Consider the following 24,445-nt stretch of genomic DNA (forward strand, 5'->3'; position numbering starts at 1 on the left):
ACCCAGCTAAATCTCTCGTTCATGGGTGTATTTCGCTAATTTCGTGCAGTTTGGTTTCAAGTAGAACGTAAAAATGACGGAAATTCGGAGAGTGCGCCTACCTGATGAGCCCCAAGAAGAGCGAAAGCGATCGTGGACTGTCGAAGAATTTTCAGCAACCTTATGAGTAGTGCATTATGCCTGTAACTCTTCAACCTTCAACAAAGACTCTCTCTTGTTTCAGTTATTATTGTACTGGTGATGATAGCCATGATACAAATCAGAAGGTGTATGTGCACTAATAAAAGTGGTTGACAGTAGTTTACAGAGGCGATTTGCAGCATGCATAAAATAAAGGCAATATAAAACGTGGAGCAACTCAAAAAGGGAACTTATCGTAGGTGAGTGTCCCTTGATGAAAGTCCGGACGGCGGGAACGTGTTTTTCTCCGCAGTGCGACTCCTATACGTGTTCCATAATTGTCCGTGGAGTTGTAGAGAGGTTGACTTCCTGCTCCCTGCGCGCGCGCGAGGGTGTGTGTGCTGACTGTGTTCGGTTTCCTTATATGTAGGTCCGTTCGCGTGTACATGGGCGCGTCGGCTCATGAGTAGTTGCTACGCTCACTAGGCTGTGCAGACAATCGATGTCCGATGAGTCACCTTAATGTGACGTGGTTTGCGCGTATGAAAAAAGGCAAGTCTCGTGATCCAGTGAGCGACTGTGAGCCGAACAGTCAAGTATGTGGGTGACGGGGTGGCTACACAGTTAACACGATGTTCGGGGTATCAAGGTCTAGTCTCCTGGCGCCACGCGCCACATATTTGCTATCCAAGTAGGGCGTGAAGCAGGTTGAAACTGGGGGTCTACGTCCATTCGATAAGTCCCATGGAGGTTGAAACCGGTCGTGGACGGTCAAAAAGTTTTATGAACCGATTCCATGGACAGCGGCACTTCAAAATCCCTACCCTAAAATGGCGTGTTCATTAGTTCAGTGGCAATTATTGGTATCCCTCCGCATGACCACAGGCTACTCTGAGGAGTGAGTATACTGATATCTCCATGGTTATCCTGTGTTTGGAGCAATCGCTGCGGTTAGTTTCAAGTACCTTGAACTGCGAAGGGTCTGGCGCATGCGCTCACGCCTTCGTGACCAGCTCGTCTCTTTCCATGGAAGGTAGTCCACCTTTCCTAACACAAACGCGTTCCTGGCCTAGTCGTTTCGTTTGCTTCTCAGGAGCAGCGTGTTAGAGCTGAAGTTGCTCCAACCGTATCTCGGCTACAGAGAGACGGTCCTTAAGGCACTTTTTCGATTTCCACGACCATCAGCAATAAACATCTTTTCTGTCTGTTGTTAAATGAGAACTCGTGAAAAGAAACTACACAAGGGAGGAAATGGTTCACACAGCTCGCTGCCGGGTTCACTGGAATTGTGGCGACAGCGTCTAACCTGCACTTCGGCTGAGTGCAGTCCTCAAGTGGTTGAACTACTGGACACCTGTGTGTGGCTGGTAACCCACGCCTGGTTTCACCTGGAGTCGAAAGTGTAAGCCCGTAAACAGAATCCGCATGAAAGCATTGGTAGGCCCGTGGCTCATTCAGTCTGATAGACACGTGACACATGTTCGAGATGCATAGTGGCCTTGATCACGTCATACATCCAGTCCCATCTTTACTCACGTAGAACCAATCGTACGACTGGTACAACACAAAAACTCCTTTAGCCAAGATTTTTTTCTAATTCAAATTCTGAGCAGATTGTGGGCTGACAGCAAGTCTTGATGTCCAGTATCTACGGCACTCGTTAGGCTTTGGTGACCGCAGCGTAGAAGTACAATTCATACAACTCACCGACTGCACGCTGACGATCATTTACTTCCTCCCCTCTCTCCTCTTGTTTTACCTCAGGCCATGACAAACTTGACGGTCGGTTACAGCCTCTTCAAGGGTAATCAGCACGCCGCTATCTGGATCGAACCGATGGCACAGATGACTGGTCACGTGACAAACTGCACGTTCACACAGCATCGGAATCGCGTTATTCATGTGGACAATTCACTGGACATGATCAAGGCAGAATTGTATCGATCGCTTCCGGTGGATTATCAAATCCGAAATTCTGAGTTCTACGATAACCAAGGGACCTCTGTGATCCACCTACGACTAACCGAAATATCGGAGGTACAGAAAATTCGAGTGATCTACAATAGGTTCACCGGAAACCGGTAGGTCTATTGCTCCTCACTAGTTTTCAGGGTCACTGTTCGGTGCAATCTTCTGGTTGGCGGATGATTGCCATACCACTTAGCCACGATCAATAGTGTAATCACCAACCACTCACCATACGTTACGTTGACTGGTTCCTCAAGTAACGAATTCTCAGATGAAAAAACAACAACTGGGGATTGTGGGGTATCTTGCTGTTTCAGTGCCTACAAACCTATATTCTCACATCATCCTCATTTGAACGGTCCTCGTCAACTAAGGTGCGTTCAGCATGTTCCCACTGCTCATGGTTGCACGCTCGCCTCGCGTGTCAACTGTGCAGAATTCAGACCCTGGTACAGTTAGGGACATACGCTGCTGATGAGCTCTAACAAGGGTGAACTCGAATCCATTGCTTGGTTCATTTTGTGTGAAATCACTAAAATGATTGCGCAGAAACAGGAAGGCAATTGTCCAAACGAGAATGATGCGAACGTGGATTTCTCTTATCACCAACGTTCATGTCCAACATAAACGGTATTGAACCGAAGAAAGTTGGAGTATACTCTACCTTTGTCTTAGTTCGGAAGCATTCTCTACCCTTTCTTTTTTGTGACCAAAGTACGTAGGGACAGTCAGCATTTACCGTTACCTCCGTGCACCTCTATGTGGAACGCATATCGACCCATCTCAGTCACGCCGCTGGACGCGTCACGCACACACGCACGACCAATCACATTGCCCTCACGCAAACACGCACGACCAATCACGTTGCTCCCACGCGCACACGCACGACCAGCCACGTCTCGCCCACGCATACACCCAAATTCGTGGTCAGGCTCACCCACGTACCCAGCCGTACCCACCCAAATTCGTGGTCAGGCTCACCCACGGCTCACCCAGCCGTACGACTTAGATCCGTTTGTATTGATTTCGGATCATACTCACGCCCACGTCCAGGACACGTACTAAGCGGGAACATGTGCAACACAGCTCGGATTCAGTCAGCTACCTTCAAAAGCAGCAACTCGGCTTGATGTTCCATTCCTTACGGAACGATCAGTCGATCATGAATGATTCAAAATTCTGGTGCAGAACTTCAGCACCTAAAGGGGCTAATATTGTCGCTTGTTGTCACGACTAGGCAAGACGTTCGTGTATTCCGATAAGTCAGTGAAGCATTTTACGTCCCTCAGTCCGACAGGAACAAATTGTGTGTACGTCGTAGGAAGTTTGGAGTGGCCAACTTGTAGGCCTGATCTTAAACCAACTGAGAGCTGGAGCTCATGAAGGTTTAAATGTCTATGAATGTCAAGGTGATTTGATGACTGTTCTAACTTGGAGAACGGTTACGTAGCAGTCATATAATTGAGTTTTAATAATTTTAGAGGCACCAACTTGAGTATATATAATCAAACACTTCTGGCAACAATAAAATGGGAGGGGGCGAGACGGCCCAAGTGACTAGAGCGCGAATTTACTACCCGGGAGGTCCATGGTTCGAACCCGACTACTACCTCTCGTTCCCCTGTCCTAAGCTTAGGCAACCTGGCAGTATCCCAGCCCTCGTGCAACCTTCGAGTGGCATAGCAGCTAGGCACCGAAAGGGTGCTGTAGCTGAACGACGTTTTTTTAAATGGGAGAGGATTCGCCATCATATTTACTCTCAGCGGTTCGATACCTTTATTTCAGTTCCTCCAGGTCATATTTTTCTAGGTCCTGGTGAGTGAAGACAAGTACGTATTGACGATGACTCATTCTATTCGAACCGTCAGGTTCGAAGTGGCGTCAAGAATTATGGATGGTCTTAAAATCTTGTTGCGGTCAAGCAAATCTCCTTACATTCCAACCAGTTTGTGTCTTTATCTTAATCCGGAGATGGTTACTACGCTCCCGTAGCTCCCGCTGCTTCAGACTGGCGTTTTAATCCCCTCTGATTTTCCCCGAGAGCAGCCCGGTGGAATACCCATTTAATCTTAGTTCAGCTGTCTTTAACATGGCAACAGAGCACCATCTTTCGACCCGGGGCACCTGTTGCTCAAGGCACGGTCAACATCTGCAAGGGACGAGCTAAGCAGTTTCATGCGTAGATCTCATCAAACTAGAAACCTGTGATAAAATATGAACACCATTCAACATTGAGCCACAGACAACAGAAAATTGCCCAATCCTTGTAGTATATGTATTGGGTCCGTTTACGGAGATCGTTCACAAAAAAACCTTTCTCCCAATCAGAATCAAGCGGAACATCAATGTCCTCAATCCAAGGTCAACCGCACGAGCAGTTGTCACTATTGGGTCTTCACACATCCTTGTTCAGCGGAACCACTTCTGGAATCAACAGTCAGATATGTGAGTTCGGCTATTTTTATTGGTCGCTGTGTCACCCCTTTTTACCTATATTCACTACGATATCACTGTCACGAGGAAACTACTCAAGTCAGGCTTAAATTACACTATTGCGATGAGTATGCAGCATACATTCTTGAACAGATTACTGTGGGAGTGCTTCCCCACTATTTTGTGTCCTAGAGGACTTCATCTCCCAGAAAGGGCCATGAGATGGGTCATCGAGGGATGAAGGACAATGTGATTAGTGTGGGCTTCTCCTTTGACACAGTGGACGAACTGAAGCTATACTTCCTTCAATCAAATCTACCCTCCTGACCCCTGGTTGCGAGCATCACGTTAAGGTCACGCTCCCCCCTCCGTCACCAATAGGTTTGTGTATTGTCAAGATGGGACCAGACACGAAAAGCACATGTGCCGAGAGCTGCGCGTCCCCAAGGTCTCCGTCGGTACCACAGGCGCGTTGACGGATCGCGGTTTAGCTGCTTGCAACCAGCGGAGTGGGTGTGAAATTGTTCGCGGTAGGAGCGTCGCCATTGGCTGGACAGGACGAACATGCGGACGACTGTGATTGGTCTCTTAGCCATCCTGCATACTTACACAATACAGCCGTGTCCCGGCTGTCCCCTTATCGCTCAGTCCCTGCGCAACCAATAGCCGATCAGCCACGATACATGTAGTGAATTCCAACCGTTGCAGTCCACCGCCAGAGGAGAAGAGTTGTAACCAAAGTGCTAAAAACCGCTTAAATTCCGCGTTAGGGATGACAGGGGCAGAAAAACTCCAAAGTACAACTACAAAGCGAACGGGTGAATGTGTCGAGCATGACCACAATGAGCAGGAAAATTGAGAAAAACATATCGCATCCGAGATTGCGCTCTGTTCTTCACCATTAGAACTTTTTCTAATCAGGTCCAGTAACATTCAGTCGCGGCGATCGATAAGATTGTGGGTTTCAGTAGTTGGAATTCCTTGCAAAAATTTATGAAGGGAGGGAGGTGTTTGTTTATTCCTCACAGGAATATAAGGTGATCAGACTTCTGATGAGTAGAGAGACTTTTTGAAAAAGGATTTTTATCCACTATCAACGTTAATTTTACCATAAGTGTACTGATCGGCGGTTTGTGCGGCGAGCATTTAAGTGAGTGCCTCCGACTTATTACTGACGCTTCCTTGTATGTCCGCCTCTCCGTCTTATTACTGTTTCCTCAATAAAATGGTGCGCCAGCAGGAGAAAGAGTGACCTAAACTTGGCTCGAGCGTGGACATCAAAGCGGACTTTCAACTAATTGGCTGGCCATGAGTCACGTGACCAGGGTCGCTCCAGTGTGCATACGACTCCATGTTGACCCATGTTCCTTTGTGTCTGACAGTAGTGCAACATGGGTGCGTCTTGAAGTATGACAAGGCGCGGAATGGTGCATAATTTTGAGGTGTGGTATTTTGCAGCGTGGTCTGGCTGACCTGACCACCTCTTGTCGGAAATCTCGCTCCAGTGTGCATACGACTCCATGTTGACCCATGTTCCTTTGTGTCTGACAGTAGTACAACATGGGTGCGTCTTGAAGTATGACAAGGCGCGGAATGGTGCATAATTTTGAGGTGTGGTATTTTGCAGCGTGGTGACTCCTGGCTGACCACCTCTTGTCGGAAATCTCATGGTCATCACAGGCTTTCCAACTCCTTTGTTTCATCTGTGTACCGATTGGCTTATCTCAGAGACCGTTATGTTGGCTGTTCAGGGCTATCCTCTACGCCCACCCCCAAACCGTTAACAACGAAGCCTGTGGCTGTATTTCACAGCGTCGATCATACTATCACACCTATCGAGTAGTACAGACCTCTCTCCCGATTTCCATGCTAAATTCGGATGTACCTGAGACAGCGAGAGTCGGCTGTGTTGGATTGGTCCACACACTACAGAGCTTGATCCATTTATCCCAGACCGTAGCTTGTGATGGAACTGTTTCAGACGACGTACGTGTTTTGATAGTTTTACACGACATGGTTGTTTGAATGGACCGTACCACAGACCAAAGACAAGTGCGATTGCTTTTGTTCGAGCATATAGCCGAGTCTGCTTGAAAAGAGATGAGTGAAACGCTCTGGTGAGGGTTGAATCCTTGAATTTCCAATTGGACAGAAACTATCATTGATTCTTAGGGAAAAATCTCACGGTTTGCTCGAGATCACCGTTGCGAGCTTCAAATTTTTGCGCAATTTTATTCAGCTTAGAACACTAAGTCTGGATCAGAATAGAGATAGTCTCCAGCTAGAGATTAGATCCTTTTACAGTGGGGATCTTTCCCCAGATGGCGGAACTACCACACTTATGTGGATGTTTTGTGCTCACTAGAATGTACAGTAAGAACTGTCATTGCCAACGGAATTTCGAATAAAACGACGAATTTTGCTACATCCGCTACTGGAAGGGTCTATTCTTGTGGCAGTGGAGGAGGGGTGTTGTCACGCTGTATTACGGTCGAAGACCAACCAATCATAATCAAGTGACCGAAGGATCGCCAGAAGCGACCAATCAAAGTATGGGGACAAACTGTGAACACTTTGGTTATATTTTGCCAGCATTTCTGCATAAAGCTAGTAGAAAAAATTGATTTTGGTCGGAAAAACGGGTGTGGATTCCACACAATACAGATGTGGTGGAACATTACAAAGCAATGATAACATGGTGTTTTGTGTTTTTTTTTATAAATACAAGATGAAAACTGTTTTGTCACGTTTGAAGTAAACGAACGAGGCTCTGAGAAAGCTCACTGTGACTGAAATATTCTCTGTACGGCAGTTTGTGTAATATCATTTATTGAAATCCGGTCGATATTGAACTCGGCCCCTTCCCCCTTTTGTACACTCAGCGAAATCGCAAGTCACCTGACCGCGTCAGACAAATGTATCAACGCTTCAATAAACTACTGGGGAAGTTTGCAGGACTGGGGTCTGACCGAATGGGGAGCTGTTCACAAGGCCGTCGGCCGAAAATTGTTTGGTCAGAATCAAAGGTAAGTGGAGTCAGGTGAAACTCTTTTCAATTCTACTCTCTGAACCCCATTCATTGAAGCTCAGGAACACGTGGACCTCCAAAAATCAGCGTTATCCCCAGAGGCGCAAAAACAAGAACTCCACAATATGAAGCAATTTAAAAGCAATCAAAACGTTATTCAAATAAGGCGCGATCACTCGAGACAAACCCATTCGGAGATCCTTTAATCCATGCAAAAAACCGTCTTGCTGACTGATGTAGCTTCTTTCTACTCTCTGTCTAACTTGAATCATCGATCGATAACTCCCGTGACCTGGCGCCCAACAGTCAACCTCATACCTCGGAGTTGGCATGCGGAAGCGAATTAGATCCCGAGAAGCGGTCCAATTCATCTCATTCTCTGGGGACGTTCCAGAAAGCTTGAGTAAGATTCGTCCGATAAAAAGAAACTATCCGGTTCGCTATGTTGTACCACTCAAAGTGGATTGCAAAGTTCAGTTGTAGGTGTGCTGATATCACCTGATGATGATGATGGTTGATGATTGCCTAGGAAACGCCCCTCTAAGCATAGAAACCAGACTGGAAGCTCAATAAATGAGAATTTTATTTACACTGAGGATTTACTCAAGCTCCAGATAGCTTGCTGGTTAGGGCACCAACACCTTGACCGGAAGGTCCGTAGTCCCAGCTCACCCGAGCATCTAGACTGCTTCTAACTAGGCTTGGGAAATCTGGGAGTGTCCCAGCCCTTCAGACAGCAGAGCAGCTAGTCACTGGTAGGGTATTACAGCTGCAAGATCGACGACACACTCGAACCCCCGGCCTCTCATCTACGGAGCGGTGCTCGACTAGCTGAGATACTGCGGAGACTTGAGGGAGGTCGGTAATTTAGGTCCACACCAAGTTGGGTCCCTTTCTTCGTGCTGCATTGACTTGCAGGTTCCACCAAGTCCACCCCTAATGTTCAACATCGATTGGCTAAAACAAACTGGCATAAGATGTCACTCCCCTTAAGTGACTGTAAGATCTGCTGACATTTACTAGATGCATGTTGCATCTCACTCAGCAAACTGTTTCTAAAAACGCAAGGCGTCCGCTACAGTCCCAGGACAGCTTCGCCTCCGAGACGCGTGGATTTGCTCATTTGTCACTACTCATGAGTAGTCCGTTTTTAATGAAAAATACCGTTGAAGTTAGCTGCTTATTTGGTGCGCTCCACTCGAGGAGCGGTAATCCAGGGTGACTCAAGTGAATAATCTCTCGTTTGTGATATTTTTCAACACAGACCGCCTCATGTTTCAGTTGACACGATATTCGAGATATCGCAGTATATTTTCATAAGGGAAACTACTCACAAGGTTGCTGAAGAGTTGTCGAAGGTTGCCGAATAGTTTTCAGCAACCTTGTGAGCAGTTTCCTCTATGAGAGGAACGCTGAAAAATTTGAACTAGGATCCCAACTACTAGAGTTATTGAAGTAGTTTGCAGGTTCGAGGGGGCAAATACGAACATAAAAGGCGACTAACCGGGAGGGCACTGTGTACTGTAAGCGGACTGTAGCTGGAGTCGTTATCTAACCAGAACACGTTCTTATGTAGTAGCTAATGGTAGTTGAGCATCAAGGGGGGATGTTATTGGATACGTCAGTGAGTGGAAGATCAGAGACTCAAGCGCTGATTGGTTGGTTCTGAACATTAATCTAAATGAGCTTTAATATGTGCGAGTACTTTGATGTTAGGTTTGTTGGATGGATGGATGGATGGATGAATGGGCAATAACCTTCATGCTTGCGTGAGTTTCACTACTTTGACGTATCACCTAAATGGGATATCGACGCTAGAATTAATATTCCGTTTGCAGGTACACTCTCGCCCGTGTTGAATATCATCCGCTACTTAAAGACCCTGATTTGCACAGTGAGTTCACGACAGCAAATGAGCCGCCCTACGTTCCGGAATTCCGTGAACAAGATCCATACACCGGACAGATCAGACTCGGTGGAAGAATACCGGTTGAGAGAAGTCGACGTGTTGAACTCACTGCCCTGTCCAGTCCGGATGCGTACTACCACGTGACGAAGGACATCTTCATCCCGCCCGGTGGAATTCTGGATATTCAACCTGGAGTACGGCTCAAGTTTGAAAACGGTTTAGGGTTATTCTCGCAGGTATGTGATCGATCTGAATTACTTAAGTGGACTCGCTGTAGTCTTCTTATCGGGGCTCCATTTTTTCATGAGATGTGATCTATACGTGGTTGGTGCGCCGGAGGCATGCAAAGCCTCTACCGCGTCGGATTGTACCTTTGGAGTAACGGTATTTTGCTCAGCTTAGTTCTCGATCTGAGCCTCCCAAGCTAGCGTTCACGTCAAAACAACCACCAAAGTTGCACAAGGTATATTAACGCCCAAAACGAAGTCAGGAACAGTTGTACAGCGCTTCGTATATGTAGCGTAGGCGATTATAACCTGGAAATTCTGACGCGTTCTGGATGCCATTGGTAACCGGCAATTGGCGAGTACTGGGTCATGATTGGTTGTTGGGCCCAGACTTTCGACCAATCAGATGTCGTCTTAATGCCGGGCCGGCAAGCGTCCCGAATTCTTGGCCAGTCTTTTGTGGGGTAGACTGCTCGGCCGTAGCAGCACTTGAGTGCGAGCGGTAAAGCGGGATCCGTGTGAAATTCCATCTAACAACCGTGGTTTCTTACATCCACTGGCTAACTGAGGAACTCACAGGTTACTACTCATTGTGGTTGCTGACCAACTCCGCACGGTATTCCACAATCACTGGAAAACCAAGTGCACACAGTGCAGGCGGAAAGCTAGAGTCTTTGGGCAGGACTCTAACCCGCGAACTCTTAGTGCACCACTCATTGGAGAGTCCATTATCTGTTGTTGTCATCGATGTTACTGTTTTTTGTTGTTGTCAGTGCAGGCGGAAAGCTAGAGTCTTTGGGCGGGACTCGAACCCGCGAACTCTTAGTGCGCCACTCAATGGAGGGTTCATTGTCTGTTGTTGTCATCGATGTTATTGTTTTTTGTTGTTGTTGTTTTGTTGTTTCCTGTGGTAGCAACAAGATCTTTGGTGTAGATATTTTATTCCTTCCCCTCTCCGAATCATCTGCATTGCTGCCTCGCTAGACCTTTTCACATGACCTTAAGACAAGCCTTTAGGTCTGACTGTCTCACTGTTTCTTGACAAGTTTTGGAAATTCAATACTATGGAAAAATACATTTGACAGGGTGAACTCCGGATCATGGGTACCGAAGCAATGTCAATCGAGATGAACTTGTTCGAAACCGATGACGAGATCGTGCTACCAAACTTTGTCCAGTCCGGAAGCACTACGGAAGATTTATTGGCTAGGTTTACCAATCGAACGATTCGGCTGGTGGGCGGTTACTTGGATGGCATTGCCTACGAAGGTCGTGTGGAGTGCCGTTCACCGCCGGAACACGTCCAGTATGCTGGTGAAGATGTTTGGGGGACGGTGTGCGAACGTGGGTTTGGAACTCATGCTGCTATGCTTGTCTGTTCCAGTTTGGGACTTGTGGCCCATCCAAAAGTGAGTCGGTCCTTTTGTTCCACAATGTTCACTTCGACACAAATGGTCAAACGGGCTTGTTTTTTGCGAATTATCTACTGGTGTCCGGTAGTCCAGCGGTTAACATTACATACGAACCGGGTTCGAACCCCTGCATAAGAACGTCCAGGTTAGCTACCAGCCCCTGTCTTGAGGTGTTGTTTCATTAACAAAAATGGGAAAGCGTACAAAACACAGGCAGTAACGTGAATGGAAAAATCACATTTAGGCACGTGATTCTGGGTGGGGAAACTCAGTCAAGTTCAGATAACTCTCCTCGCTTGTATTCTTCAAAGTTAGAGCTTTAATGTGTGTGAGGGAAGGTTGGAAGTGTGACAGCAACCTAACCCACAGCCGACATTTGACTATCTAAAATGTGTGGCCTGAGATCTATTTAATCCAACGGAAGGGGTGATCGATGTTCTTTATAAAGGAAACTACTAACAAGGTTGCTGAAAACTCTTCGACAGAGTTTTCAGCAACCATGTGAGTAGGTTCCCTTATGAAAATATACTGCGATATCTCGAATATCGTGCCAACTGAATCATGAGGCGGCCTGTGTATGGTACATTCAGTTGTAGAATATCAAAAACGGAAGATTCAGTTGAGTCTCTCGTGAAAACCAAATTGATTTGCAAGTGAGTGATCGATGCTCATTCGGTCGCCACACATTAAGATGGCATCTGGTAGTCATTTTATCGATCCATCAGTGAAGAAAGACGTGTAGAGTTGACGGAGTCATTCAGACAGACATTTCCCTTGGTAAGATGGACCCAAACCAGTGAGGTTGTGCATGGTAACATGGGTCAACATCCTATCATCCAAAAAGTAAAACTGAAACAGATAGGTAACGTCTGGAAAAAAGACATCACCAAAGTGCTTGTTTATTCACCAGTGAGCTTCATCGGTCCGCTACTCTCTTGCGGATTTGCTTGGCTTGTCGATCTGTTCTTTTTCTTGCGAAATGGCTAGTCACCCTGGGTTCCTCTTTTCCTGGATGTCTAGGGAAGCTAGAAGCTGGCAGAAATTCCAATAGGAAGTTGGAGACACTGTGCGCGACGTCACAGTAGTTGGGAATCAACTGTCTCTCTTGACAGTCATCGGTAACGCGAAAAAAGTACACAGCGGGTTCCTGGGTCCTTCTGCGAGTTCTTCAGCGAGTAGAGGCCATATCAGTGCGGTTATCGTATCTCATTAGGTCTGATTTTAAAATTTGTCGCTGAATACGTTCGTTCATCTCATGCCTCTGCTACCGGTGTTGCCCTACTAACAGGAATGAAGTCCGCGTACTTTGGCCAGAACTTTTGGTCCGTGTTTCTGTTGGCATTGTGGCCTGATCCATAGTGTCACCGCACCGCCAGCTGTTCATCTTCGCCAAGATTTCTTATAGTTCGTGGCGGTCTCCTAGTTGCTGTGCTTGAAGAACGCTTTCGAAAAGAACTCACAGATATCAAGGTAGCAGGCTGACGGGAGAATATCAGTCAATAATTTGATGGACTCCTAAATAACAAATCAAAACTGACTTGGACAAAAACTCATTTGCATATCAGTTTGGCTTCAACGGGGGACTCACCTGAAGAAGAGCCCAGATGAATCTCTCGTTTATGGTAATTTTAAGTAACTGAATGTGCTGCACCAGGCCGCTTTCACTTCAGTTCGTACGACATTCGAGATATCGCGATACATTCTACTGACGTAATACACTACTCACGAGTTTACTGTAAACTCTTCGACAGCCCGGTTCGCCTTTCTTGGGGCCGGCTCATCAGGTAAGCGCGAGCTCCGAGTTTCCACCATCAGCCCTATGTTCTACTTGGACTCAGGTTACCGAAGAACGCCTATCTGCCTACTATTTTGGTTTTTACGGGAGACTCATAAGAAATCCAGCTGAATCCCTGGTTTACGATGTTCTTACTCAACTGAATATACTGCATCAGGTTCCATGTGGGTCTGCCATCAAAACTAAATTGATGTGCAAATGAGTGAAGTTACCGAAATCTGTCACATTCGGGTTCAGGTAGAACATAGGGTTGACGGAAACTCGGGAACTGCACCTACCCGATGGACCAGGTTTGAGAAGAGCGAAACCAATAAAGGGCTGTCCAAGAGTTTTCAGCGACCTTGTGAGTGGTGTGTAAGGTCGAAAATGACCCGGAGGATTAGCTGATCAGAGTTGAGCGCCATGCTATTGGTATGGTTGCCAAATATTGATCGTTCCAATTGACTACACACGAGAGGGCTGGATTGTACTCATCTGGGTCTCTCACCGTCATCTATCGTTATCTGTTTGAATAATGCGTCATCAAACTGAACAAATCGATGAGTTCAACTAAGCGGACACTACATACTCAGTGTATACTTTGCGATCAATACGGTCGCCGAATTCGGCCTGGCCCTATATATTACCTGGACGAGGCGGCTAAAGACAACTATATTGTTCAAGCCTACTTCCCCTCGGCTACTCGGCGGGAGAACTTTGGTGGATGGTCTTGCACTCACAATATTAAACTTCCTTAGTGAATTGTGATCAATTAGAACTTTGAACGTCGTGGGTTTTCTTCTCATTCTGTTCTGATTATTTCGCCCTCCCCATCAGGATTGGCTACTACCACCTGAAATTCGAGATCGACTGGCTTTGAATGCTAACCGGTGGTTCAACGCAAGTTCAGCGCCAATTCACTTGGCGAACTTGGACTGTCTCGGTCACGAGACAGATTTATTCGAATGTCGACACGACAGTGCCTTGGAGCACGATTGTACCCATGCAATGGACGTGGTAATACGTTGTTATCTACCTGGATGGAGTGGTATTCGAGTGACTGCATCAGATCCTGGTTCTCGGACGCCCATCCGTCACTTGCGGATCTCGAACGGTGGTCTATTGGACTTTTCCACAATGGAGTTCATGCCGGGATTGCAGTTAGACTACTACGCGGGTACAATAAACCGTATTGAGGTAAGGCAACGGAACCCAGTATACTGTGATTTGTGATTACAGTTTACTGCACGATAATTCGGTAGGTCAAATCTCATCGGATCGATACACGCTAGAAGTACGAATTTGAGATCGATAATTAAGTAGGAAATTTCGGTAGTACAACCAACGGACAATCGGCTGCAGATTCATGCAGGTCTATTTTTAAATGAGATCAACAAAATTCGATCACGTGACGTTGAGGTCATCATTCATTGAGTCACAGGAAATTTAGTCAGAATTATCGATCTGAATCCAGCTTGCAGGAACAGCTGTGTATCTACACCAAACATGGAGTGACTGCAACTTCTTATAACTCATTTAAACAAGAATCTAGTAAAGAACCCTTCAGCCACCTGAATCTAGTAAAGAATCATACAATCGATTTGGTTTTAATGAGAGACTCAACTGAATCTCTCGTTTATGATATTCTTCAACTAAATGTGCCGCGCACACGCCGTCTCATGTTTCAGTTGGCACGATATTCGATACAACGCAAGTAGAACATAAGGTTGACGGAGACTCAGGGACTGCGCCTACCTGATGAGCCCCAAGGAAGGCGAAACCGGTCGTGGGTTGTCAAAGAGTTTTCAGCAGCCTTGTGAGTAGTTTCCTTTGTGAAAATCATACAATCAGGCTCCAGGGCTCACAGTTGTCATGGTTACTTAGGTGAATGTGTTTTCGGAATGGGGAATGGACTCTTGAAGGGATATGGCTCTCTCATGCGAAAATTCTTCACTCCTGTGTTCACCGTCATTCCACAGTCATGGTGCCCAAGACCCAGCTGGAACGTTGATACAATGTGTCATCACATGTTCCCGTGAAAACCAAACACCAATGCCGTCATACCTGTAAGGTTTCCATCTGATAACAAGGAGTACTGCATCACAGATCAAACTGGGTGCCAGATAGCTTATACACCTGTTTCGTCCTCAGTATTCAAATTAACGACTCAGCTAAGACCGTAGCTACCATCCTTGATCAGCGTTTGTTCAGGAAAACTATCAGTCATTACTCGGGCTTGCAACAGAAGAACTTTGGCCATCCAGGTTGTACGACCTTTTGTGTTTTCATACTATGTAACCTTAAACAGTCTACGCGTCTATGGAAGTTATCGGCCTTACCAGGTACACTCTAAACCTCTCCGGGCCTAATCCATGTCTGACCTCCTGCTGCTCTCTGTTCACAGATCACAAACAGTAGATCCCATGGCCTTATGGTTCAGTACAGTCACCCAATCGATTCATTCACACTGTCGGACAGTCGACTGGTGAACAATCTCGAAGATGCCCTACTCACAAGAACCCCATGGATCCACATGAATGCGTGTCAGTTCGAGGGAAGCAGATTTGGCTCAGGAATCAATTATGACCCTGTCATGTCTCCACAGGACATGTTCCAGTTCCACGCAGGAGCCGTACACGTACTGACATTGTTCAACTCCGCTGATCGGAAGGTCGAATACCTAGAAGATGGATGGCAAACAGTTACAGAATCACAAAAGTTACATCCAACTGGTATAACTTTCGTTAATATTCAGCCGGGACAGAAGGAAGAAAAGGTATGTATGACTACCTGTGGTTTCTTACTGTGTGCTACAGAGCCTCTGCTACTTTTCACTACTACCAAACATTTGAGTAGTATGAACATTTATGTGCAACTTATTGCCCAGCCTAGCAAGTTTCTTCACCTGCTTCCTGCTTGATAGTATAAACGGCAGTCCTCTGAACAGTGATCTTTTCCAAAAGATATCCTCACGGAAAGAAGCGATTACTACGCTTCCTCTAAGGGGGGGCCCTCTCCAGGAGAACCAGGGGGATACTACCTTGAAAGGTTTATGGACTGTCCACGACACACTAAAAGCAACAGAGGGATTGATCTCAAATTCACTAATGCTTTTTTTGGTGACAGGAGCCTCAGATAAAGTTCGTTTTGCTTACAACATACCTTTTGCTTGATTTCTCAACGTCAACTTCACTCTACCACCCTCCCGTATCTGCCCGTCAGACCATTTATCGATCTGAACTGCTCGCGGATGACTTGCACCGTTTGCACCAGCTTATTGTCCATCTGCTGGACTACCCTGTGACCACATCACCGACAAGTGAGGCCCAGGCTTCGGTTAGTCCTAACGCTACAATCGGTCCCACGGGTTCATACAGTCACCTTTTACCTGCATCCACAATTCCTTGTCATACCTTGCGGTGTTCAACGTCCGGCGAAACCACCGTAGAGGAACTGATCATCTACGACTCCTCAGTAGACGAACCCAACCCAAGTCAGGTGTATAGCTGGCATATACCACGTGACCTGGTACGCTTACCTTTCATTTCTTCCGGTCATCAAATTACCATCGAACTTCGTGTTAGTGGGACGCGTACTGGTCGACTCTCGTTTGCAATTGAGACACGTGACCTTCAGGATGCTCGATTCCCAGACGGACAACTAAACTCAGCTGCGGCAAAGCTGCACTCTGAAGCATTTAGACTTCAGCCTGGAGATACACGGAACTACCCCGTCCCCGAATTTGTGTTGCAAGATTGTACTGTGCGCGGAAATCGATTCGGACTGACCATTCATCATTACAACGATCCTGTGGATCGATTGGACAGGTTGTTTTGGAGACAGAATAGTATGGTCTTCCGTTTATCCAATTCATCCATCTTGTAAGTTATTCTGTTGCTTCCATCTCGTTTAAAGTGCTCTCCAAGCCTTTACCGCTCGAATAACAATTGTGATGAGCTCACATCTCTGAAACGCTGGCTTTTCAGAGACAACTAGACATTTCCATCATATTTGATGATATCTTTATATTGGGGACAGTCCAAATTCAAAGTGTTCTTTGAAACAATGCATGTTATGGTTATTAATGTAGGTAACATTGTTCATTTATTACTTGCCATCGACCGATAGCGACTTACCACAAGGACCTATGTTTGTGCCACTGGTTATGACAACACGGGAGTATGGATTCCAATCGCTACTCAAACACTCGTGCGTAGAACAAATCAAGCGCACTTGCAAATGGCAGACTCTTTCAAATGTGGCAGTTTCTCTGCACCTGGTGTGTGCTGGCCCGGGGTTCGAATCCCAGGCAGGGTCACTGCTGATGAGATCTAATGAGAACGTGCCTCGAGCCAAGCGCTTGGGTACACTCGTACGGAGTAGCCCGAACAATCATGCCAGGACAGAAATGAGAGATGTGTACGAGCCTTACACGTCAGACGAGGGGATGGATCCTTAATCGTAATTTAACCTAATCTAATCTAATCTAATCCAATCTAATTTAACTTTTAGCTTAGCCTTTTCACTTGGTTCCTTACCCGTGTCCAAACCAAATTTGGTGCCACGTATAATTTCACAAAATAGTTGTGTAATTTTGATCAGTATACTGGAAACCATCCGTTACAAACACCAAATAGAAGGTAGTCTGGTGATGAGCCACTGGAAACAAGAACATATACCATATCATGCTTTTGACAATGAGGCGTTTGAACACATCATTAGCAGGTCTCATAAGGTAGACATGGTCCCCAAACTTCAAATACCCAAATAGAAGGTAGTCTGGTGATGAGCCACCGGAAACAAGACCATATACCATATCATGCTTTTGATAATGAGGCGTTTGAACACATCATTATCAGGTCTCATAAGGTAGGCATGGTCCCCAAAATTCAACTACTTGTTTTAAATCCCCTTTTAGACAAAACAAAGACGTCGGACTGAACATCCCCTCAGTTTCCAGGTTTTCCAACGACTGGTATATGCCATCCTTCGTGACCACTGCTCATTCCTCTGAACGAATTTCAATGATCGCCTATCAAATTGAGAATTCAGTATTTATGGAGAACGAGGGTGGAAGCATTCTGGCCGAACATAACCACGTGGAATTCGCAAACAATGTGTGGTCCTACAACATATCTCACTGTCGTTTCGAGCAAAACGGCCAAGCTAGTTCATTAGGAATTCAACGGGACCTCCCCAGGAGCATCGACTCCCGTGGAATCGCCTTTTATCTGCCATATGTGTCCAATCAGTATGACTGGCGCTATCAACCAATAACCACGCACCGATTACGTGTTAGCCAGACAACAATTGTAGCCAATCATCAGTTTCAATTTGTGGTGGACGGACATCATGCCCAAGTGGATCTGATCGATAATCAATTTGAACAAAATACCTGTCAATCGGACAAATCCAGCGGACTGATTGCGACAAACGGTTTGATTCGTTTTGAAGGCATGGAAAAAGATATTCAAATGAGGGGGAACCGTGTTCACAACAATCATGGCTGTCAGTTTGTGGTCCGATTTCAAGGACGCAGTCAAGTGATTGGAGCACAATCTGTGTTTGCCAGGTTGACGGGAAATGTGTTCAGTCATAACTTGTGTCACGTGCAGAAAATATCGACTACCATCAATCCAGCCAATCCGCTCACGTGTTACACCATCGGTGTGTTTGGGACACAAAATGTTACGCTACATGAAAATGTACTGGACAACTTCAAGGTCGGTCAAAGTTTGAGTAAAGTTCACTTGCGCAAAGCTTCTCTCATGTTCAATTTGTCACGCCCTCTAGTTTACACGCTTACTGGATTTGCCTACAGTTAGAACAATGTGTTCATCAACCATAAATTATGCAATTTGTAAACTATTTATAACAAGCGTGATGAAGCAACTTTCTCTACAAAACAGCCACCTCTCTAATGAGGGATCTATTGAATCCCCTGAACAGTACATCACTGGAATGTCCCGAGTTTGCTCCCACATCCCATCTGACTGAATAAATAATCTATAGGCCGTTTTTTTGCAGCAGTTATGATAGACGTCTGTTTTGCGTCCAACTGAGTACGACTGACATTCCGAGTGGTGACCAGTTCATCGAGTTCCGGAGTTCTCCTCTACCTGAAGATAACGGCTATTCTTTGCTTGACAGCTCATCGCACAAAAACAAGGAATGCGTAAACGTGAGGTGGCCTTATTCCCACCAGATCACTAATGCCTGAAAGGGTACCTCTTGTAAGAAGAACATCCGGAGAAGAAAACCACCCTTTTAAGGACACCATTGAAGTGATCAATTAGTAGAAGGTATATCTCTTACAAAAAGCTAAGTGGGTGACGAAATTAAATTACTATTGACTAGTGGCTCGACTGAATTCCATCTGGATCTCCCCTTCCTGATGTTCTTCCTCAAATGAGTCTGTTCCAGTTGGAATGAAGCGTCGAACACATTAGTAGAAGTGAAAGATTCCTCAGAAACCCCTTCAGCGTTGCAAGAAAATACTCTACGATGTGCCCGGGACGGCCTTTGTACAGCACAGTCCGTGGAAGAGCACTGTAAACATGAGCTTTACCTGAGTCTTCTGTAGGAACCAATGTCAGTTTTAAATGAGCACAACTCAGCAAAAGTTTATGTGTCCTAATAAACACACTTGAATTCGGCGGTTAAAATATCTATCTATCATGAAGGTCATTTCCGCCCCGATTATTGATGTTACAGCTAGCTGCCTAGATCAAACATTTGAAAATTTGGCGACGGTGCCAGCGGAGCAGGTGTGGCTCAGATGGAAGTTGCATCAATTTCATCAGCTTCCAAACCAGATTCTTGGGGATTTAATGCAATACTCAGAATCGTTTTGTGTCCTAAAGAATTTGATTCGGACACCATCAGGTGCCACTCGTGAGTACTCTTCACATCAATAGCCTGTCTTTGTAGTAAATATGTATCACGGTTAGCGAATATATACTCATTGCAAACTAATTCGTTTTGTGTCCTAAAGAATTTGATTCGGACACCATCAGGTGCCACTCGTGAGTACTCTTCACATCAATAGCCTGTCTTTGTAGTAAATATGTATCACGGTTAGCGAATATATACTCATTTGCAAACTAATTTGGTTTTTCCAGAGACTCTCCTGGAACCCAGCCGAACTTCTTGTTGACGGAAACCCGGGGACTGCGCCTACCTGATGAGCCCCAAAAAGGGCGAAACCGGTCGTGGGCTGTCGACGGATCTTCAGTAACCTTATGAGTAGTACATCACAAATATGTTTCGAAGTTCTTCAGCCTAGGAGGTGGTGAAGACCTTATCAACGTCAGCGCCAACACAGTTATCGCCCGTAGTTTTCCCTTGACGCAAAGTAACGCCACATTTAGCGAAATACACTGGTTTGCAAACCACTTTGGTTTTTCGGGGGACACACACCTGGAACTCAGCTGAATCTCTCGTTTGTGATGTTTCCAAGCAACTGAATGTGCTGCACCAGGCCGCCTCATGTTTCAGTTGCTACGACATTCGAGATATTCGTGATACATGTATATCTTTGTAATGTACTGCTCATAAGGTTGCTGAAAATTCTTGGACATCACATTTATCTGTCACACTTTCCCTCACAACCAGGATTTGAAATCTGTTCATTTACAGCCCCTAAAGGCTCTGTCCATTAATCGAGCGTTTCCTCACTTTGCACCTTATCCTTCTGCAGATTCCCAAGGAATTCAATGGAACTGGCATGCAATACGAACTAATTGCCGGTGTGCATTCCACACAGATCCCGAATTACCTCGATGCGACCAGAAACTATTGGGGTACAACCAATGTGACCGAGATTCAAAGTCGCATTTTTCAATTTGAAAATTGGAACTGTCTTTCAGTTGTTCGGTTTGACGGATTTTACGAAAGTGACAAGGTAGGCCAACAAAAGTGCCTCCGCGGTGCTGCATTTGTAAACATGGGTAAATTGTAGGTACACTAGAACGGTAAAAAATATTCCTGTTCTATTTCATTTGCTTTTTGGTCTCTGCGTTTGTACAAAAGCAGAACTGTCCTGGAGGGTGAGTTGAGAGTGGAGCTACACACTACCGAAGAGTCTACATATGTACTATTCTGTAGAACAAAGAAAAAATGACTTTCGGGAAATACACTCATTTGCAAATCAATTTGGTTTGGACGAGAGACTCAACTAAATGTTTCGAAAACTGTCCAATTTGGGTTCAAGTAGAACATGAGGTTGACGGAACCTCGGGGACTGCGTCTACCTGATGAGCCCCAAGAAGGGCGAAACCGGTCGTGACCTGTCGAAGAGATTTCAGCAACCTTGTAAGTAGTTTACATTATGACAAGATGACTCTCGCTTCGTAGTATGCACCTTGAAAGAAGCTGTTCGACTTGTCCTCTTGAAACATACTACTCACTAGGTCGCCGAAACATTTACAAGACCAATCCTCCGTTATGGCTTCTTTGTCGATGCTGCTCTGCTCACCTCAAAGATTTCTATCCACTAGCCTGTTCACCAGAAGCAGATTCCCTTCGATTGGTTTCTTTTTTTAAATCAGAGGGGTTTATTTGTCTTCAACCCATATTTCGTTCAGTTTTCTCACACCAATTGGCTGGAACGCGTTGAAGTAACCGCATCCACTAAACGGCAATGGATCCCAATGGACGGTGTACTGGGGGGACTTTTAACTCAAGATCTCCGTCTGCCCTACCGAACGCAGCCATACCGTGTGAGTTCAGTATGTTGGTATGAATTTACAAAAAAATATTCTAGTCGTCGCGACTTTCATAATCTTTCTTCAACTTTCTTACTACTTACAGAAAGTAGTAGCTTGTTTTTCCTATTTCAAAAAAGAGCGCAATGAGTATCGTGACTGCGAGCAAGCTAATCCGAGGACAAGTATATGAATAAGTCAAGCCTGTCGACCAATTGTTCTACAACTCATAGAAAATCGTATGAATTACCTGATACTTGCGATTTTTCTGAGAAGAACGCTTTCACTAATCAGCTGAGAATATCTGGGGACGGTACTCTACCCAGTTACTAATCGTACTTGTTTATTTCAGCGTGCTGTGTGACAGTGCTGCTCCATTCTATTGACACACTTCCATGCCTTCTCCTAAAACCCGCTGATATCGGGAACACATGTTAGCACCTTTCCATCCCCACGTATTTTGAATTTCATCTATCCATATGCTTGTCCGTTGAACGTGTGATCGAAGTCACGTGACTAACTTCACTTGTCAGGTTTAGACTACCAGTAACACTAGCTCTGAGTGAGTTAACAATGGAATGGTGGCCTTCTGGCGATAGGTTATTTCGTCTATCGGAGCATCGAGAATAAGCGGACATTTTGGTCGAGAGGATTCACTGTATTCATTTCCACTTGTAACTTGACCTGATAAGCAAGTCGCACATTCTTTTTTGTTCTGGAGCACTGATGCTCAGGTACCCTTTCTGCTACGAATACGCATATCGCTTCATTCGAGAGTTTTATCATTGTAAATTGTTTTACCAGTGCTACGTGGAACCACTCTCTGACACGCCATTGGTTAATTAAATTGTCCAATGACTGCCTTACTTATCTTTATCGCGTACTTACCCCTTCACGGTTGCCACTGGTTGGCCACTGAACAACGTGAAGACAGGCCTTTCAACATAGCTTCCCTCTTGATATAACAATGCTTATCGGGTCCACAAAAACTCCTCTACCGCCTACTACCGGTTTTGATCTTACTGGAGCTCGTCCGTGAGGTGCAGTCCTGAGGGACCTCCTCCACAACTTTACTTGGCACACTTTCTGGAAAGGAGAAATAATGGATCCTCAGAGGATCGCGGAATCCCTTTGCATATAAGTCCCTTAAACTTCAGTTGCTTTTTTGCTTAGGTACTTACCGATTTGACTGTCATGCCTGGTCATGAGCTCCGAATAGACGCTGGTGTTCGCCTGGAGTTTGCCCCCCATGTTGGGATTCTGGTTTTGGGACGCCTGATTGCTCGCGGATTTCGAGAACAACCAATCCAGTTCGCGGCAATCCCCGTGGACCCAATGCCCGTAAGCGACAGCAACGGCAGAACCGGAAGTCACGTGTCAAAAACCCAAAGGCCGAATGTGGTTGGTCGTGCGCCGGAGAAACCTCACCAGGCTGGCCGAATCGGACTGTCGACTGAACACCTGCGGCTGATTGGTGGAGATCGGGTTGGTTCAGCTTTATGTCCATCTGCTTACCCGTGTGTCCTCCTCCTTCTGTGTGTCTCTCTATCTCTCTGCCCGCCTGTCTACCTCCCATTTGTCTGCTATCTGTCTCTCTGTCTGTCTGTCTGTCTATCTCTCTGTAGGTTTATTATGTTTCGTTCAGTCAAAAGCACCTGGACAGGATGCTGTTTTAACTTCAAGTTACAGCCACCTGTGGCCGAATAATGTGGTCCTTAACTGCTAAACAGGAGGTTGTTGGTTCAGCTCCCTCTAGTGGCTCTTCAGATGAGCAACGCTGACAGTTCCTAACAGAGATGAGACAGCTTCTATGATCTTAGGCTTGCCAGCGTAGGTTAACTTCACGCGTACTGCCTTCCTACCATCTTCGTTCGCATAAATCTTTTCTTTTATCTTCAGGAAGACGAAGGATTCGTGCATTTCTACAACGTAACCACTCAGCGATGGGATATTGCATGTGATCACCAATTCTCCACGGAAGTGGCTCAGGTGAGGACAAAAAACACCGCATTGAATTAGTGACAATAAAGTATATGCTTTTCTTTGGGAGTACTCAAGGTTTTTGTACAAATCATTGTGACTTCAAGTTGCTCCGTCAGGATATGGGATGGGACGATCCAGTTTGTTGCACTTCCGCGTTTGAGGTGATACAATTCGCACAGCGGGGGCTGAGGGCGGCTGACCGGAAGGTCCGTGGTTAGAACCCGACCTCTGCCTCTCGACTTCCCCTGTCTAGGGTTTGTCAACCCGGAAGTAATCCAGCCCTCATGCTTTCACCGGGTAGCATGGCAGCTAGGCACCGAAAGGGTGCTATAGCTGAATGCTTATCTATTTTACTCTTAATTTTGAACAGCTGTGGTCAAAAATGCGAATCTCTTGTAAAATTTTGCTTGTACAGTCTGGACTTTCGTGTGTCTATTTTGTTACTTTCTCAACCAACTGATTGGAAGTTCTATTGGTCAAAATACTACATTTTCAGGATAAATGTTTATTCTGCGAAATTCGCGATTTCGAAACTTGATTCTGTATCGTTTCCCCCAAATAGGTTATATGTTACGAACTGGGGCGACCGACCTTGAACGCAATTATGCATACCTCTGATTTGTACGATTACCAAATGTACGGATTTGACAATCCGTTCGTGCAAAAACATGTCTGGATGGAGAGCTACACATGTCAAGGTTTCGAAAAGCATCGTCGCCAGTGTTCGCAGCGTTTCAACTACGATCATCTAAGGTCAGTTATTGGGCGATTTTTTGTGTAAAACTTGACTGGTGGTACGTTGCATTGAGCAGAAAGCATGATGTCCCACAAAAAAACTCATATAAAGTTCCAGTTGGAATCTAGCTGAATGTTTTCATATGTTTTT

At 45.7% G+C, this 24,445-nt stretch overlaps 2 protein-coding genes across 2 annotated transcripts in view; one reads left to right on the forward strand and one right to left on the reverse strand.

The window, feature by feature from the left end:
- T265_05400 (hypothetical protein) overlaps positions 1 to 20,361 on the reverse strand; it is a gene marked incomplete at both ends in the record, with an annotated part of 54,678 nt that extends 34,317 nt beyond the window's left edge. The window contains one exon of the mRNA XM_009170398.1: positions 20,291 to 20,361. Coding sequence (XP_009168662.1) covers positions 20,291 to 20,361 — 71 coding nt within the window. The remainder of the gene's footprint in view (positions 1 to 20,290) is intronic.
- The window catches only part of T265_05399 (hypothetical protein), a gene marked incomplete at both ends in the record, with an annotated part of 101,857 nt that overhangs the window by 55,876 nt on the left and 21,536 nt on the right, over positions 1 to 24,445 (forward strand). Inside the window, 13 exons of the mRNA XM_009170397.1 lie at positions 1,885 to 2,201; positions 7,404 to 7,547; positions 9,388 to 9,694; positions 10,771 to 11,094; positions 13,709 to 14,068; positions 15,276 to 15,647; positions 15,998 to 16,752; positions 17,790 to 18,594; positions 20,571 to 20,774; positions 21,457 to 21,591; positions 22,750 to 23,061; positions 23,476 to 23,565; positions 24,122 to 24,312. Coding sequence (XP_009168661.1) covers positions 1,885 to 2,201; positions 7,404 to 7,547; positions 9,388 to 9,694; positions 10,771 to 11,094; positions 13,709 to 14,068; positions 15,276 to 15,647; positions 15,998 to 16,752; positions 17,790 to 18,594; positions 20,571 to 20,774; positions 21,457 to 21,591; positions 22,750 to 23,061; positions 23,476 to 23,565; positions 24,122 to 24,312 — 4,316 coding nt within the window. The remainder of the gene's footprint in view (positions 1 to 1,884; positions 2,202 to 7,403; positions 7,548 to 9,387; positions 9,695 to 10,770; positions 11,095 to 13,708; positions 14,069 to 15,275; positions 15,648 to 15,997; positions 16,753 to 17,789; positions 18,595 to 20,570; positions 20,775 to 21,456; positions 21,592 to 22,749; positions 23,062 to 23,475; positions 23,566 to 24,121; positions 24,313 to 24,445) is intronic.

The sequence above is a fragment of the Opisthorchis viverrini genome, assembly GCF_000715545.1.
Source record: "Opisthorchis viverrini unplaced genomic scaffold opera_v5_101, whole genome shotgun sequence".
Lineage (NCBI taxonomy): Eukaryota > Metazoa > Platyhelminthes > Trematoda > Opisthorchiida > Opisthorchiidae > Opisthorchis > Opisthorchis viverrini.